The sequence below is a fragment of the Zerene cesonia genome, chromosome 12 (genome assembly GCF_012273895.1).
Source record: "Zerene cesonia ecotype Mississippi chromosome 12, Zerene_cesonia_1.1, whole genome shotgun sequence".
Lineage (NCBI taxonomy): Eukaryota > Metazoa > Arthropoda > Insecta > Lepidoptera > Pieridae > Zerene > Zerene cesonia.
The window spans coordinates 90,636-110,133 of NC_052113.1; the positions used below are offsets into that span (position 1 = coordinate 90,636).

Genomic DNA, 19,498 nt, shown 5'->3' on the forward strand with positions numbered 1-19,498 from the left:
GAACAGTTGGCATGGAAATTGTAGTGAGTCAGCAGAGGTAAAAACACGATCTGAAACGGCTGCAGTCCAGTTGAATTAATTACTATTATTAACTGCTTCGATATGACGTCATAGTGCTGTGCACATTCCGTGACCATGCTGAGATTCAATTAATTCAATTAAGACCTTAATAAAATTATTTGTAATAGAATGGTCCTGCATGCGTAGCTCTACATTTTGTTATGCAATAAGATGATCCGATTGGGGTGGCAATTAATATGTAACAAGTATTGATAGGGATTCTGTGGATGTATGTTCGATGGGTTTTCCTGCAAACTAAAGTTTCCTCTTATGTAGATACCGCCGACCACCGTGAGGTAAAAGCCCATATAGATAATAAATCTTATTCCTGAGATTATTATAGAATATTTGTGATCCTTAACATTAGCAGTTATGCAGTTATGTATTATGCCGAGAATTTACTTTTCCCAAACGTCCGTCAGGGCGTCCATGGTGCGTGGCGCGTGCATTGGATATGTGGATGTACCTTATTATACTGAGAGAACACATTGCACAATTGAATGGTTTCACATCGGTACTTGTTTAAAATAATGTGTTAAATTATTTGTTAGCAGTAGGTATATTACAGATTAGAATATTTTTACAATCTCCCGGGATAGATTATAATGTAACGGTGTTGTCATTTTGCGATGACAAAGGCACTAATACTCTCATTTATTATGTTTTTGAAATGCATCCACATTGTGTTTTTACCTTTACAGTAGAAAATTGAGATTACTAACAGTATAAATTATAAAGAAACCAATTCCTAAATCGTGAACTTATAAATATATAAACACAACCATCTTTCTAGTCTGTGTCGAGATTATGTAAAAATTAATGATACTTAAAAATTTCGAACGAAGCTTTAAGATAAGATCGCTATAAAAAACCAATAAACAATCAAATGTCTAGGTAATATTTTATTTATGTTTTTATGAAGCCGTACAATATTACAATCAGATAAGGCTACTGTATAATAAAAAAAAACAAGTTTATCGGCAGTTATGGATGTAGAATACAAAACTTTAAAAGCTTTTAAATGGTCTTGACTTATTGCGATAAGAATTCGTCTGTCCGTTTTCTTGAATTTGTATTTACAACGATAAAAATGGTATCAAAATATATCACGTTATCACAATTGAATATTAAAGCATTTCAATACAAATGAAAGATCGAACTTGACTGGTTACTGGATGCATATCGACTTATTATTTTTCTATGAAATGTAATCAAGTAGGTGGGTGTACATACTACTGCCGCCCACGAATGGTCTCGCTCTATGCTTTAATAAATTATTCATTTTAGACATAAACATTCACACAATATACACTGCTAGTAAGATAATTTAACATTTATGTCACAATACATAATTCTGAAGGCTCTCTCTCTGCTCACAAGTCCACTTACCTAGTGTCGCACAAAGGGTCCATTACGTTTTTCCGCTATAGCGCTTTTCTATACTTCTATAGGTAGGTTTGACCGCCTCTTTGGCACAGTGGTTAACGCGTGAGCGTAGAACCGAGGGGTCCTGGGTTCAATTCCCGGTGGGGACGCGTAAAAAAAAATGTCTCGGTCTGGCAGGACACAGAAGGCTGATCACCTACTTGTCCGTAAAGAAAATCGATCAGTGAAACAGATGAACATCATCTGCCCCATACCCCACTAGGGGACACGGGACTTCACTTTTTATAGGTAGGTTTGTTTATTTGATTATTTGACAACTAGTCTCAGGAACTGGACCGATATTAAAAAAAATCCTTCATCCTAGGTTACGTACCTAATCTCTGGGTGCTAAAGAGTATTGTAGGAACCAGGGGAAAAACGCTAGTAGAATGTATAATCAACCTCATAATATACCTCACTCACTGTTTGTCATACCAAATATGTATACAGATGTGGCATTTGCATGCATTATGTAACATTATTGTTACGTGTATAATTCAGTTATAAATTATTTGCAAGTCGCGTTCGCCACGCATCTTATTTCTCAAATACATCAATCTTAATCAAATCTAAATCGAAGCTGAAAGTTTCTGAAATTCTCCATAATTTTTTACCGATAATCCTAATTACAAATGCCATACATAGTACGTTAGTTTGTCTTTCTTCGTCGCAACGGATCGATTTTATGGTATGATTTTCGTGTCTGAAGAGGAGGAGGAGGCTGGAGGCGAGGCTAGGCTACTTTTCATCGCGATGAAACGTGTCAATTCTGTGGGAATTTCCTGTCTACACGAGCGAAGTCGGGGCGGAAATTTAGTAAAGAACACTTTACATTTACGTACTTTTATTTTTTGAAATTTATTTGTAAAAATCTTATCTTCTATCAATTATTGTGACAAAGTTTAATTTAAAAATAAATAAACTTTTGCATATTGCCAATATTTTGCTTCAAACAGAGCAAAGTTAACGGAGTTTTTACAGGTAATTCTTTCTTTGAAAAGCTTTTATGTGCAGTTTTACACCCACTTCGCAAGCAACATAAATAATTATTAGTTATAATATGTTTCTATCTGTTCCTTGCCCCGCACTTGTACGCGGCGTTCGTTAAATGAACAATCCAGTTTGATACATCGATATACCAATACATTTCGAGATTGAGTCAGATATCGTGCAGTATTTACTCATTAGCAATGCACAAAGCTTGTAGCAGCTGACACAGAAACCCAGTGCGATGTATTCACAAAAACAATACCTAACCGGTCTACTGTTGTACAACGCCTGTTTACAAATCCGGTATAAGCCATTTAAAACACTCGATATGGCTATTTTTGTTAGTAATAATGGATTAATGGATTAGGGCTGGCAAAATGTTTTATTTTATATTTTTGGGACGTTTTATTTCCCATAGATATCTAGTCATATAATTAATTATCAGTATAAATTAAACGATTAACTTATTATTCAATAAACGAGAAAAATAACGTTTTATGGGACTCGATAAGTGAGTAGAAACTTAGGCTTAAAAGCTAAGAATCCTTGCATATAAGACCATAATATTGCAATATATTGTTATAATCATCATATTCACCGATGACTACAAATTCCTGTCTTTCTTAATTGAGAATATGTGTATTTTTTCTTTTACTATTCACATAAACCTGAACGTTGCCAACCCTGACGCCGACCACGCAATTCACGGTAGCGTTGCATAAATGTTGAAGTTTTTAGAAAACGGCTAGATATATACATAATGTAGCGTGTCCTTATTGAATTTTATTTATTTTCACTTTGTCCAGTTCGTTTATTTTATTCTAGTATATAAAATTTGGAACGTTGGTATTAAGCTATAGACACAAATGATAGACTGAGGTTTAACATCGCTTAATTAATGCTTTGAAACTAAGTCCATTCAAGGCATACGATTTAAGTTCTATTACAATACTTAAATCGATCATATATCATCAATCCAGATGAACGATTATATAGGTAAATTTAAAATTGATAACCCCAAAAACTTGACTGAAATTATAAGGTGTCATAGTTAACTGCATATTTATTACAAAGGCCAACGTTTTGTTATTTTTCCAAGGTGCTTGTTTTCATAAAAACCTTTGACATACGTATTACGGATTACTTACAGACAGATGCGCCAGGTGATATACTGTGTAACACTTCATCTATTTGTTGACTACTTAGCTACTAGCTACTCGCCTCGGCTCCTCTTGGGTTGATTTTAGTCGGGAAGTTTTTAAATAGTTCATCGAATATTTAGGATATCAAAACGAATTCATATATCCATCAAACCTTTAAATTAGAAACTATTTAGCCGTTCTTGAGTTCTATGAAGATTTAATTATGTATTTATAATTGTTGTATAGATTCTTCGTTATCATCGGCAAATATAGCTCCTGTTCGAAGGACCCAAGCTTTCTTTAAGGATAGATAAAAGTATGGATGTCGCACGTTATCTGTCTTTTAAAATTTATCTTTCAACTTTAATAAACGATTAAAGAGAATATATGTTAGCAGTTTTGCAGAAAATGTGATGACTAATAACTTTGAATAAATCATGCCCTTGACTTAGCAAGAGTGCTAAACAGACAAACAAGAGGTTCGTTGACCCATCTGTTATCAGTAGGGTCACGTAATGACCACTAAGTGCAAACAATACAATTGAATAACTTACGCAAAGACAGTCTATTGTTGAACGCATACTTGCTGTATAGTACGAAACACTATATGGAGCCGCTGTAAAAGCTAGTCACTCGATAATTTTATAAACTTGTAGTTGCCTTATTCATGGACTAGTTTATACTCCCGGCTTCGCACGCCTTTAATTCGGAGTAGTTAAATAGATGTTATTATACATATACACGTTCCTCTTGAATCACTCTATCTATTAAAAATATCATCAAAATCCGTTACGTTGTTTTAAAGATTTAAGCATACATAGGGACATAGGTCCAGAGAAAGCGACTTTGTTTTATACTTAGTATTATGTTATCTGTGCTATGTAGTGAAGAAGTCCATTTATTGTTCTTTAAACCTAGTACAGATGTTCAGAATCTGAATATAAGAGATTTATCGTCGAGCTATGCCTGAACTTTAATAAAACAAATTATTAAGTTAAATTTTCTAACCTACCAGATATAAAACTCTTATAAATACCCTTAAAATGTATGTACTTACGTGAAGGTAGTCCTTAAAAGAGCGAAATGTTAATTTGTTATGAATCTAACGTTGGGAATGTTGCAACATGCGGTACGTGTAACTGCGATACGACAAACTTATCTTAAATGTTAAACAGTTGATATTCTTAATTAATTACTGCCTTAAAAACAGGTATAATTGCATTCTCTGTAGTAAAATTAAAATTCCGTTCGTACCATTATAATTGTATATTTGTCGAATATGGATAATTGAATAATTAACGTTTTATATGAATAATGTGTTACGAAATAGTTTTACCTTCTGTAACTTATGATTTTAGATATGAAGGAAAACAGCCTATTTGTACCCATATTCTAAAAAGAATAAACGACTATTCTTCTTAGATTTGATTGTTTGGTACAATATAGAAATTGTATGTTCACGGGTCATGAAATTTATCTATCAAGTTGTTGCAAGTTTTGCGTATGCATGAGTGTCATAAACGCAGCCTACTTTCCAGTAGATTTTCTTCATTTTAGAGCCTGTGCGTAACCACCTTCGTACAACGAAGGCGGTGTTTGAAAAACCAGCTTATAATTTAACTGAACAATTAATTTTTTTTTTAATTACTAACCTTAAACATGAGAAAGCACTGTGTTAATGATGTTGTAATGTGATAATTGCATCTGATGAAAAAATGAAGAATTAATAAAATGCGGCAATTGGTGATATTTGTATTATAGGTGGTATATTTAATATTTTACACGTTTTGATGAATGTTTATAATTTATATTCTAAATTCTAATTTATATTCTTCACCTGTATGTTTGTATGTAACCAACTCCTTGAGACTAGATTTTGACCCACTGTAAAGCTAGCAGCTATACAGCGGTCAAACAGCTCGTAGTTCGTTCAGTCAATTCAAAGTCATTAACTTCGACATAATAGATAATTAAATAATGTCTTGAATGAATTCGCTCAGCGTACGGCAGAGCTGCGCCGAGGTCCCAAGATGTAGACGTAACAAATGAGTTGGGCAATGGAGCGAGCCTGCAGCGCCCCCTGGCCCCGCGCAAGGTCAATCCTTTCTATTTCTGTGCTTATATCATTTGTAAACATTGTGTTACGTGTTACGTGTGCCATTTGATCAACGATTGAATGTTATTTAACGCGATGTTTGGTTTGCTTTCTTAATTCTTTAAGACACTCTGAATATAATTAGTTTTGTTCTTATTTGAGATAAGAACACGTATTGTTTGTAGAAAAAACCCCTAAATATGTAATTATTATATAATTTGGTATACCAGTGTCGGTATGAGTACCGGTTTTAATTAAAATTAAATTTGAATCTTCTTATAAATAATTAATTCAAATCGTTTTCTAATTTTATGGGTTTATTTGTATAATGAATACATTTTATGACGATTAATAAACTCAGAACTATTCTAAAGATACCGTACTATGAGCATCCTTCATTCATAAAATTGCTAATAGCAAATGAGGCCAAAAATTATCCAGTACGACACATGCCCTGTTTTGCAGGTACGTAAGTATTCGTAATATGTGAGGTGTGACCTTGACAACCTGTGCCAAGGTCAATGACCCACACCTAAACCGGCTTCGAATCACTTTCGGCACCAATCGTTTTTTATGCCTTTGCAAATTGTAACGCCTCAAGTTTTACTATAAATGGATGCGTTGTTTCAATATTATTTAAATTAGTCGCCTTAAGAATGTTGCCATTGTGATGATAGTCATGAGAGTATGGATTGGAAAATATATTGTCTGTTTTAGTTTAATTCAGGGATACACGCATGTATAATGGTCATTATACATATTTACGAGCATGCTGATGTTTATAGCCTTAACGTGGCGTCATTGGCGATTAGTTGACATGTCGTATGGTTAGTATATACTATGAGTAAGAGGAGTACTGATATTTCATAGGTGCTAAAACACTTACTTATCTTATATATAAATAAAAATTAAGTGTCAAATGGGTTACTATGCGTAAAACTAGAGAATCGTCTTACTTGTTATACATATAAGAAAGACGACGTATAAGAAAGCTTTATTTGTTTAATGTTTTTGTTAGGGTCAGACAAAGATTATCGTATGGGGAGAAAAAACGTACCACGGAACGTGAAGCTAGAAAACGCCGCCAGTTAATAATAGAAAAAAGAAATTAATTCTTTATAACATAAATCATTCTAAAGCATGTGCTTGCAGCTATGACCCTCAGCGCTTAATTCTTGTGACACGGTACACATATAGAAATTGTGTTATATTTAAAAGAATTGGCGCAGAAAATTTAAGAAATGATGTTAAATATGCAGCGACTTTAAATTGTTCGCTTTGATAATTCACATGAAGAGAGCTACATAATTGGTGTTCACATTAATAATACTAATCATAAATTAATAAAAATACCTGAAAATATATCGGATAAAATTCTTTCGGATTAGTACTCCAGACCGTATATTTAATAATTACAGAGGGAATAAATTATAATTGAAGGTTGAAAGATCCATTTATAGTTATGTATTGTTTTTCTATCTCGAAACAATAATAATTGCATTTGCAGGATTTCCTGATATGACTGATTTGTTTTAATTATTCGGTCGTAATTACTTATTGCGACCGGATCGGTTGCGCATGCGCACTGCGAATTGTGATTGTTTTATTGTATTGTTTTATGTTCCAACATAAAACTAGAGCATTTGTTTATTACTGGTAATTTGCGGCTATTAGAATAAATAAAATAATTATATAGTGAGAATTATTATTAATATCCTAAGTTCCAGAATTGAAATGCCGAATTTGATTACACTACACAGTTGATCATGAAACTAATTTCCTAAGACACGTCTATTTTGGAGACTAATTGAATTCGAAAGGTCATTGAGCTGCCTATGAGTGGATATTTAGTGCAAATATTTTTATGTACCAGACACAATAGAATCGCTAGTTAATCGAGAGCATAAATCGTTACGCATTATCAGTCTCGTGCAGTTATAAATTACCTTTATTATAGTGCACCAAATAAAATATTATAAACACTAAGTGTTTTTATGATATCCTTGGGTTTATTAAGGAAATACAGTCTAGTCTAGTCTATTAAAATCCAAAATATCTTATTCCGATTTTCTGTAATGTGGAACTCATTTATAAAATATAATTTCAGCTCCACAATGGGGGTATTGAAGACCCTCCTCATCCTGCAGGCGGTGTATATCAGCACCTGCATGGAGCAGCTGGATATCATCTACGAGTGGAAGCAACTCGACTTTGCGTTCCCGACACCAGCAGCTCGCCAGCAGGCTCTGGACAACGGCTCCTTCATACCTAAGAACAACATTCCGATGGGACTGGAGGTGCACGGAGACAGATTGTTTGTGACCGTGCCGAGATGGCGCTCCGGCGTGCCGGCTAGTCTCAACTATATCGACTTAAAAGGTAAGTGGTATCTAGGCTAGAAAATCGGGCTGATGATCTCGGAGTGGAAGTTCTTAATCGTTTGAATAAAGGTAACTTTACTAGCTTTTCGCCCGCGTGTAGTGAACGAAAATATAGACAGTCTCGGGTTTTGTCTACGTAGCTCACGTTCCCGTCTATTATCGGGATGAGAAATATCCTTTGTCCTTTCTCGGGTTTCAAATTATCAAATTTTATCAAAATTGGTTCTGTGGTGAAGGCATGAAGAAAGCACAAACAGATAGTTACTTTCGCATTTATTATATTAGAAGTAAAATAGTTAAATAAATGATTGATATAAGTACTTTCTTTTCTTTTAAGGTGCAACTTTCTCGATAAAGATAAATAAGGAACAGTAGATATTAATAAAGATACAAGATTGTAATTATAGTATTTACAAAGTTTTATGAAAGTTTCTCTTCCGCCACAATACCCTTTACTATTCAGTCAAAGCGTATAGTAAAAGATCTCATCTATAGTCTTATATTGAATGAAAGCTTGGACAGTGGCGTGTCTTCATATAATCAATAAGCGAAGCAGCCAACAGCTGCACAGTAAACAATATTATCTCTTTATGGCAATATCCTGTTGGGGTCAAGATCGTAGTGCATAGCACTTGTATATTTAATTATATATTTTATAGCGTCTGTCTTATATATCTACGTATCACGCAATCATTCGTCAGACGATTTCCAGTATCTTTTTAGCCCCTCTAATTATATTTTAGTACTGTAACCGCGTCAGTAGCGTGGTACCGGGGTAAAAGTAGTCTATGAGCTAATTAAAATTATAATCTATCTTTGTACCAAATTTCAAACAGATTCGATAAAGCTGTTATCGCATGAAATAGTATTAAACATTTTTTTTTATTTCATACACTACATCTATCTATCAATCAATACGTACAGGCTTTCGCGTTTATAGTATTAGGAGGATTAAAAACGTAACCTATTAGTATGTTATTTGCGACGTAACTTATGTCCTGAACTGTTCTATAATCTACATATATGTTAAAAGATATATATTAATCAATGGTTCAGACGAGAAAGTATAACAAAGAGACAGCTACTTTCGTATCTGTAATATCAATAAGGATGTATACGTATCTTCCGACGTAGATGGCGTAAGTTCATTAATTTATCGTGTAATTGGGGGCGAGTCTGTGGTGAAAGAATAGAGACATTTACACACACTTGCACAAGCAAGTAGGTAATAATGCTTGCGCGGTTCTACTGCTGTTCGAAGCAAAGGTTTCATGTATACTAATGTAGTAATTTAACACATATTATTAAGCTGAAGTTAGTTTGGTTGAAAGCGAAAATTTCAGAAACTGCTCTTTTGGATACAAAATTTATTTGTGGGTTAGAAAATCTATTTATCGAGCAAAGCTCTTCAACATGACGCTACAGCCAATGGGAACAGAGAATAGAGAACAAATTATGGAAAAATATTCGTATTGAGACCAGACGAAGTTGCATGGCTCAGCCAATGCAAAGATATTTGTGGCTCCATACTAAACTAACTATATATACTATACCATCCATCCATCCATACCATACCATCTATTAGATTTTGTGTAACTTAAGTCTAACACACTGCATGTTATAAGGTATCTTGCGAGGGAAGTCGCGGGTTTGTGCTAGTTTAATTTATAAGAAAAATATATTATGGAACCTTCAAAACATAATAATATGACCACAGCTGCGTCTGTGCCGTAATCCTGCTATCTCGAATAATCGAGAGAAGAGTTCTTGTTGTAAATATGTATTATATGTATGCTCAACAAACACAAAAATATGTAAATATTTTTAAATCGAATAATTTTCGTATTACTAAAGCTATTTAAACAACCATTTGCATAATGGTATTTATTTTAGTCCACCTCATACAAAGCTTTTATGTATCACTATACATCGCTTGAGTCGAAACTGGCGTTTTGTAAACAAATCTTATTTGTATTCAGATAATGTATTAAACAAATTCATAGAATTGTAAATGATTAATAACGGATAGCTATGTGCACAGATGTGAAATCCCAAATGCATACAGTTTCAACATGTGATTTTTATTCATATTTATGTTACATTACGTTCTTCTTTTTCTCCTTTGTTGATTTTGAGAACCCATCAATTTTTATTAGTCATGGTGCGTTAGATGTTTGTTACAACGAAACGAAACAAATTGCTAAATCTAACTTACCTCAACATTAATTCATGATTCTTTCTGTGGTTTTTCAGATAATTCCACCAAGTCGCCGTTGCTGATGCCGTACCCCAACTGGGCAGCTCACGACACGACAAACGGCAAACCAGAGATTGTTTCCCCGTTCAGAGTACGCGCCGACAAATGCAACCGACTGTGGGTCCTCGACAATGGTAAAATTGGAAATCTAGAAAACGACACCGTCAAGTACCCGCCAGCACTTCTCGTATACGACTTACAAACAGACAAACTTTTGAGAAACTTCGTGTTCCCAGATGACCAAGTGAAAGAAGACTCCGGCTTTGCCAATATCGCGGTTGAAGATACAGACTGCGAAGACACATATGCGTACTCGGGAGATTTGGGCAAACCCGCCATCGTAGTGTACTCCTGGAAAAAGAATGAATCATGGAGGATCACTCACCACTACTTCCACATAAATCCTCTCGCCTGTGATTTCAGCGTTAAAGGACACAATTTCAGTTGGACAGACGCCTTGTTCGGTCTGGGATTGTCGGCGCCAAACGCTGACACCTTCAGCACGCTCTACTTCCATCCAATGTCTAGTTACGACGAATTCGCAGTTTCCACAGAGTACTTAAGAAACCAGACTGTAGCTGACAACAATTTCAATGCTTTTAAATTATTGGGAAGCAGAGGACCAAACGCCCAATCGAGCGCTTCGTTCGTAGACCCAAAGACCGGAGTGTTATTCTATTCACTGGTAAATCTGAACGCCGTAGCCTGTTGGAGGACCACGAATAAAGAGTACATAATGAAAAATCAAGGCAGAATTTACATGGATGACGAGAAGATGATATACCCGACTGATATAAAGGTTGATTTTAACGAAAATCTTTGGGTTCTGTCGAATAGGATGCCTATTTGGATGTATGGGGAGCTGGATTCCAATGATGTTAACTTTAGGGTATTTTCAGCACCAGTTTTGAAAGCTATCAGCCACACCGCGTGCGACGTGACGCCGAGGTCTGATATATTAGATAAGTTTGTAAATAAGGTGAAGAACGTAACGAGTAAAATTGCCGCCAAAGTCAAACCTAATTCTGGTGTAAGCGTCATCCCTGTTTCTCTAATTGCTGTCACTGTCTTCAGCTTACTGACTTACTTTATGTAATTAGTGAGTAAATTTTCACATTCATCAACATTCCAAGTATTGACACTTTTAAAATGTAGTCAATTTTTTTCATCACAATTTTATGAGCGCTGCGTTGTGTCGCCATATCGATTTGATAAACAAATTATGAAGAACGTTTTAAAAAATCTGGAATGAATTAGATTTTATCCGTATTCTACGTTTTGGTGATAAAAATGTAAATGTTTCGCTTGTTGTTGTGGCTATTGAAAATAGCAACATTAAAGTAATTTATTCATAATCGCGTTTAAAATCCGTTGAAAAGTTTTTAATTTCTAAATGTATAATACTCGCGTGAAACCAAACACAAGAAAATACAACATTAAAGTATTTATAAGAAGGACCTTCAGGTATTATAAAAAAACAAATTTCGTTGCACTGCAGCTTTGTTATTGAAACGCCATTTATTAGTAATACAAGGACATCCAACCTTTCTTATTTCGAACTATAATTTAAACGGAAGCAAGATTTTGATTTAAGCAAAGTTAATGATAGTTAACAATTATCATTTGTAATTACAACAATTTTCTTTTTGAAAAATTTCTAGTGCTGTTCCTAGAATTTCCAGTTTATTCTAAAATTGATCAAGTGGCTGTGGTTTGATCATGGCTTTTAACATATTTTTAATGTTACCGTAATATTTATTGTGATTTAAACGAATTATTTGGTAAATGTATTGTACTTATCTAGTTTGTGTCTTTACTCGTGATATTATTTAAATATTAATTTTAAGCGTAAGTTGCGGTATTGTCACATTGTTTTTTTTTTGTTGTAAATATGTGCTAATGTTAGTTGTAATAAATTAATGATATTACCTACGTATGGTTTTATTTTTTCAGTCATTTTGTGAGCAATATTAAAAAACATAATACTGTTGTGTGAGTTATACGTTATTCATTCGTTAATTTTTTATTTACACGAGGTTTATTTTTTACTGAACAACACTTCCTTCAATTAAAAAAAAAACAAAGTAAAATAAATTGCAGGACTAGTAGGATCAATCAAATCTGTGTTGAGAAAAATTTTGAAATCTGTGTTGTTAGCGACATCTGTGAAGTGGCACTTGATGTACGATTAAATATTTGGTAGTTGAGAGATTTATTTACACGCCATCTATTAGGAATTACTGAAACTTTTATAGAGTTACTTTTGCATCTTGATTATATATCAAAGCAAATAAAAACAATAGGTAACTCTAATTTGTCAAATTAATTATTCATTTCAGGGAGATTAAAATTGTATTTTGCTGTTAATTAAATAATGTTATGTACAATTTTTCGAAAAGCCATAATTATTATCGGCGTAATCGGATAAAATGTTATTTTGATAATATAGTAAACACTTCAATATTATTTATTTCATTATATACACTATATACAAATATCGTTAATTTGGCAAAACTTCCACCAGCTAATATTTTGTTCGACGCAAAACTTGATAAATAATTTATTGTTTAATATCCGTATCTCATCGCGTAGATGATTTACAATCGACGTAAAACATAACAAGGATCAATTTAGATACGAAACTAATTTGTAAACGTAATTACTGTATTTTTTATTCCTTTTGTTGTCTAGATGAGGAAGGTTGTACCAGTGGTAAAATTTAACGTAGAAGATGACTGTCAAAGTCGAGGAAACGGTATGTTTAAAACATTTATTGTTGCTACCTATATTACAATAGGAGTCAAATTTTATTCTAATATAATGCATTTGGGATATGATTGCTATATGTTTCAAGAATTCGTCTAATGATTATAAAAAAAAGCCTAGTTATAAAAATCCGTTACCCATTAGGTTTTAAATTGCATTGCAAAACGGCAAACGGAAAAATGACCAAGAAATAATGTAAAATATATAATATCGTTTATCTCATTGATAGTATTAAAATTATAGCAAAGTATAGACCACATGGCAACACTACGTCAGAAGTGCGTGGCGTGCTTCCGAGGGATCAACCTCGTGAAGACGGTGGTCGTAATCGGATGCTTGGCGGTCGTGGTGCAGCAGGTGGGCTGGTATATCAAAAGCTTATCAATGTGATGCCTTGCTTGTAAAATGTTTTCTTCCGTTAATTTTGTTGTATGATTTTAATTAATGTTAGAGAGGAATGACTTCTACATTTATGTTTCGAAATATAAAAAAGGTAATTAAATGAAATAGTAATTGACACTCAAATTGATCTTGTACAGAGCAAAGAAATTACTTAATATTGGCGAATCTCATCAGGACAATGAGATGAGCTCACAATTCAACATTACCGACCCCCGGTCTCCGATCCTTGACAAATGTATAAAATTCGAATTAAATCTGTTTGAGTGGGTCGAATTCAAATCTAAAAAACTTGGTTTCTTACAAACATACTGGTGAAACCAACAAAAGCATGTTAAAAAGTAAAAAATGTAATGTATACCTTTTCTACACTCTCTACAGCAATATTATAAAGAGGAAGAAATAATATTTTCGTTTGTTTGTTTGTATTGGATAAATTTAAAAACTACTGGACCGATTTTAAGAATTCTTTCACTATTAGAAGGTGCAACTTCGCTGAGTGACATAGGTTAGGCGTTAGGTTGTAGTTTTTTCAAATGTTGCAGTAAGTATGTCACTTTGCAGATAATATCCTGCATCCAGAAACTAACGAACATTCCGATCACGACGCACACGCACTTCGACTTCAACAAGACCATCCTGTACCCCAGCGTCACGTTCTGCAGAGAGCCGGCGTACAAGTACCATAAACTGGAAGTTAGTGCTGATTTCATTACCTAAACCAGCCCGCGAGCCGGGTGAAACATTTTGTTAGATTATAGTAAACACAATATCCTGAAGATATAAATATCGTCGTCACCAGTACAATTCTTCTTCACACCGTCACCTGACGTAGAATCATCTACCCAGCTGACTTTTTAGTGTCTTCAAGATAGTGGGTAAACTATAATCTGACAAATCAACATTAAGAATTTGTAGGGTAATCGCTAAAAGGTAATCGTTGGTACCAACGGAGCAGCTGCTGGTGGTGACCATGATTAACGACACACTTATCTTAACCATTCTACAATTTTCTAGCCCTGAAGGGATTGACCGCGACATCTGTTGCTGGCTAGGGGACCAAGTGTACCTTGAGTACTTATGTTGCGCTAAATTTATGTTTACAAAAAAAAATTCCGACGTATTAAATAGTAATTGAGTTAGGTTTGATAAGTTGGTATGCAGAGTATCTGACAAAGGAGATATAAAAATATGTAAACACCTCCAATATCATCATTCATAAACATTCTAAAACTTAGGTGAAAGCGAAAGGTTTTAAAAAAATATGCCTGAGGCGTCGTGTTCTTATAATTCTTATACTGATTCTGCTGATTTCGTATGCTGCATTTTTGTATTTTTTGTTTCAGGAGTACGGACTGTACTCTCATCCTCGCTACACATCTACGTGGAGGAATTTCAACTTCTCCCGCACGCCTCTCGATAAGCTCTGGAATGAAATTACGTATAATCAAGATGATTATTTCGTTCAGTATGGATTGGATTCTTTACGCGATAGTACGTACACCTCTGAAATGTGATCTTTGTTGATGTCAATGTGTTTTAAATCTAACTGATTTTCTGCAATTCTGTCTTTAGTTCAGCAATGTTATAAACTAAGTGGTCCATGACGAATTTAGTAAATCTTTTAATATATTATCTTGGTTCTTTTTCAATTGGCCATATTAGCAACAAATGACCGAATATAACTAATAAACATTCATCAAACAGACGTAGAACTAACAGAAACAATGGGCTTCGTAACCGGCCGCTGCTACACGCTAACCCCCCGCCGGAGAGACATCCAAGCGTCCAAGTCGAGAGGGTACTCCGTAACGCTGCAGCATACTGCCGAGGACATCGCCACGGCTACCAGCGTTCTTCCACCGGGCTACCACGTGCATATACATTATGAGAGGGAACCGTATACTGGTGTGTTAATCATTGATATCGATAAAGAGCATACAGGTTTAGCTTTGATTCACTTTGACATAGTATCACAATGCAATGCAGCTAATGAAAGGATATTTCATAGTATAATAGATGATTTACTGCCCAAGTTATAAAACACATTTATATATACATTCCAAAAATATCATCTACAATAAACGGTATCCGTACGGTAAGCATCAAACATTTTTTCCACAATATTTACCGCAAACGAATAATCTCAAACTTTTCCGAATATGAATTTAAATTCTGTATTCATTGTTTAAAGAATAATGTTTAATTTGGAAGATAATGTTTATCATTGCAGAGGTGGACGTATACAACGGTGGTCTAGTGGACTACCTGTACATCAACACGGGGGAGACGTTAGACGTGAAGCTGACAGTCAACCAGTACTTGATGATCAGCGACGAGCAGACGCCCTGCACTGACGAGGGGAACTATAGCGCGAACTATGTAACTATCGTGGTTATTTGTTTTTTATTGTTTACTAGCTGCACGCCCCGGCTCCGCCCGGGTAGTCATTTATCGTAATTGAAATATTATGAAGTCCTAACTTTTAAGTTGAATAAAAGGCTAGCTTATAGGTTAGGTTACTTTTGGTTCTAATCTTCCAATTACTTCATAACCTTTATTCAGAGCGTCGTGCTTCGACAGTTTTAAATCTCTCCTCATTTCAGTGTACAACAAAGTTCGTCTGGGATGAAGTGGGTAAAGATGTGAACTGCTCTGGGCCCTGGATGGAGAGTCCGCTACCACATTGCAACAACTTCAATGATATGAGGAGGATCATTTCTTCTTACATGAAGTAATCCTATTTGTAATATCCATATAACATTAACTTTTTCAAACTCAAATTGAAACATTTAATTATTCAATTAGACTTCTTGTAGAAGCACTTTTGAATCGTGATATGACATTTTTAACATTTAGCACAGATTCAGAAAGCAGTTTCTACAGAGAAGATCCGACAAACTTTGTAGTAGCTGTATTCGAATCATGTCTATTTACATTTTATTACGTAGGTAATATGTTTACATAAAAAGAACCTGTCCGGTGGTTCTTAAGCGACAACACTCCATGGATTGTCACCTTCCAATTATTCATTAACGCTATGCTAGGCTCTCTGAACAAATACATTTTCTTATCTTAATAAAATCATAACACGATGACTTCTAGAATCATAATGAATGACAGTTGCAGATATTTGAACCAGCTGACTCGCTGAAGTGTTTCAGTGTGATACATTGTCGGTAATGTTTCAGCAAATATGTGAACCACGATTGCGAAACGTGTCCCCGCATCTGTCAATCACTTCTGTACAGTGCGTATGTGACAGACAGACAGAAGTACTACACTTGGGATACAGCCTCCAACGCCTGGTCTGCTGCCGTGAGCGATGCTAAATTGCAGACACAGGTACCTACTTTTAATTATGCAAATGTTTTAAGGAAGACGATTCGGCTAATTCGATAGATTATATTCTTTTAAAACAAGAAGAATATTCGTCTGTATTGCTTTTTTGTGTATTTAACTCAATTTGTTCTCTAATAAAAATTCTGATGTTGTCTTTACACTATACATTTGATTACAGATTTACATCCACTTCAACAACATGATGGTATCGGTATTTGAAGAGAAGTACAACTACGATTGGAATCTTTTCTTGTCGGATTTGGGCGGGAGTGTCGTGAGTACTTAATATGGTGTAGTAATAATATTTAGCAATATTCCTTATTCAGTAAAAGCAAGGCATTGACGTATTTTGAGTATGGGAGTCGAGCACACTTGGGCACGAAATGGGCTAGCTCGCACCGGGGAAGGTACCACATCCCCACAGAAGATCAGTGAGCCGGAGGCCCGTATCCTTTATCTTGCCCTTCCCAGACCCTTCCTTTATACTGCTCATTAATCCTTTCTTCATCCCACCCCTATTAAATTCGGCAACTTATTTACAGAGACGTAAGGCCTCACAGCAACTGTCTTTACGCGTGTGCGAACGTTCATTGGCAGTGGTAGCGATTACCATCAGGCGACCCACCCGCTCTTTTGCCGAAAAAAAAAAACATCTTTATTCTCTGAATTTATTCGACTTATTATAATTCACAAACTTATCTATCTCTCCCTACGCTTTGCATATGGTAGTCTGGAAGAGTTCGCTATCTAGCGATAAGACCGCCGTTTGTATAGGTTTTCTTTTATTGTATGATCTTTCTATATTTCTCTTCTATGTGTGTATATAATAAGTATAAAAATGTATGTGTATATAATAAGTATAAAATAAGTTTAATATTGACATTCACATAAGTTAGGAGTCAGGACTACAGAACATATTATCATTGGTTTGTGAACTAGCTCTTGCGATGTATGGGAATAAATGTTACATATTATTAAAATACACAGAGACTCAAATATTAATCACTCGACGTGTAACAAACGTAAGTTCCAGTTGAAGTTAATGTAATTTATAGTTTCGTGAGGTGTCAGACCGTTGGCCGGCTGCCACTGGAGGCTGGAACACTGTTCACTCAAACAATTATGGATTTTCTTGCGTTTAAATAGTTTCAACGTCATTGCAGGCACTTTATCTTATATACAATTGTTATGAATAATGTGAGTAGAAATAGCTTGGCCAATCTTTATTTAATATGCTGCTGTTTAAATCTTGGCCACTGGTATCTAACGTTCTGTATTATAAGCATATCAGTAGTGGATTCTTCCGCATAAGTAATACAAACTAGATTAATAATCACCTTAAATAGCTTACCAGTTACAATATAATATATTTGTTTTGTTCCTTAGCTTTAAAAGATACGAGGCTAAAAAAATGATTATAAATATGTACTTTCTTACTATGCTTACTATTGCAAGTTTTTTGAAGACGTCCGAATAGTATTTTGTTAACAACAGCATATACAGTACTAGCTGCGTCTCGCGGTTTGCAATCGGTTAAGTAGTTTTTGCGTGAAATAGTTACAAACATACACACATCCTTCATTTATAATATTAGTAGGATAGGATACGAGAATGAGCAATGTGTTTGTAGTGGACATTGAGAGATGCAACTTAGAAAATTATCTATAATAAAAAATTTACCTCTTAGCCGATTATTTTTGGTAGAATCAAGATCCAGTATAAAAAAATATTATCCATAAGTACTTGACTAAGTTGACATAGATAAAATAATATTGTGTGAAATCTTGAAACCGAACCCGAAAAAGGGTACACGATCGAAAGAGTTTTTGTTCCAGGGTTTCCTGCTGGGTCTGTCGGTGATAGGTCTGATTAACATTTTGGGTAATCTGTGGACGGAGATGGAGCCGCTAGTGTGCGCGCGCACCAAGCAGTCGCGCTATGGCGAGCCTTCCAAGACCCGACACAATGTGTACTAGGTGTATTCAGATCTCTTCCCATCATAGGGCCCTTTTCGATTTTAGTTCAACAAGGGGCTACTGAAAATCAGCGCTGCGCAATACGTCATCCTGAGTAGTCACCCTTTTTTAGCACCACTTATAAGCTATAAGCCCACCTTTTTATTATTAGTTTGTAAAGTTTTGTTAATTTGTTTGTAATGTTAAATAAAGATACTTTCTTTCTTCCTAGTTGTAGCTTCCGTAATTCTGAAGAAACTTTTTCGACTTCGGGGAATTTGTGTAATTTTCGAAAATTTCAGTTCAAAGTCACAGACGTGTTGATCTTGCTTATTAATTATTAAGACAGACTTTACAGTATAACAGTATAAAATTTGTTACAACTATTTATATGAAAATATAAAATCTTGTAATAATTTATATTTTATTCTTTAACCGGGTACATGAACACAATAAAAACAACTGAGGAACCTAATCTAATTTACGAAAACTTCATCTTGAGAGGATGAGAAATCTCACTGAAAAGGAAGATAAATTGAAAAAAAAAACTGTCTGAGCGCAACACGTCATAGCGTTATGTTCTACATCTCTCAACATCTGGCAACTCTCTTATAAAAGGAAAATAAAACAGCATAAACAAGCTTCGGCTCTATCGGATGCGGATATAAGTGCAATTATCAGGATTT

At 34.7% G+C, this 19,498-nt stretch overlaps 2 protein-coding genes across 2 annotated transcripts in view; both read left to right on the forward strand.

Annotated features, from left to right (window-relative positions):
• Nucleotides 1–11,684, forward strand: part of LOC119830676 (protein yellow-like) — a 19,089-nt gene extending 7,405 nt beyond the window's left edge. The window contains exons 2-3 of the mRNA XM_038353756.1: nucleotides 7,820–8,091; nucleotides 10,347–11,684. Of these exons, the coding sequence (XP_038209684.1) occupies nucleotides 7,827–8,091; nucleotides 10,347–11,446 (1,365 nt within the window). The 5' untranslated portion in view covers nucleotides 7,820–7,826 and the 3' untranslated portion in view covers nucleotides 11,447–11,684. The remainder of the gene's footprint in view (nucleotides 1–7,819; nucleotides 8,092–10,346) is intronic.
• A 1,397-nt stretch (nucleotides 11,685–13,081) lies between these two features.
• LOC119830897 lies at nucleotides 13,082–18,961 on the forward strand. The gene is made up of 10 exons (XM_038354084.1): nucleotides 13,082–13,105; nucleotides 13,360–13,473; nucleotides 14,080–14,211; nucleotides 14,862–15,009; nucleotides 15,223–15,423; nucleotides 15,749–15,897; nucleotides 16,122–16,249; nucleotides 16,707–16,860; nucleotides 17,036–17,131; nucleotides 18,693–18,961. Exons 1-10 carry the CDS (start codon nucleotides 13,082–13,084, stop codon nucleotides 18,831–18,833), a joined length of 1,287 nt encoding a protein of 428 aa, XP_038210012.1. The 3' UTR covers nucleotides 18,834–18,961.
• The last annotated feature ends 537 nt before the right edge of the window (nucleotides 18,962–19,498 follow it).

Coding starts and splice junctions, on each gene's coding strand:
- LOC119830897 (XM_038354084.1), top strand. CDS start 13,082: ATGACTGTCAAAGTCGAGGAAACG. Junction 14,212..14,861: donor ACAAGTACCATAAACTGGAA/GTTAGTGCTGAT, acceptor TTTTTGTTTCAG/GAGTACGGACTGTACTCTCA. Junction 15,898..16,121: donor GGAACTATAGCGCGAACTAT/GTAACTATCGTG, acceptor TCCTCATTTCAG/TGTACAACAAAGTTCGTCTG.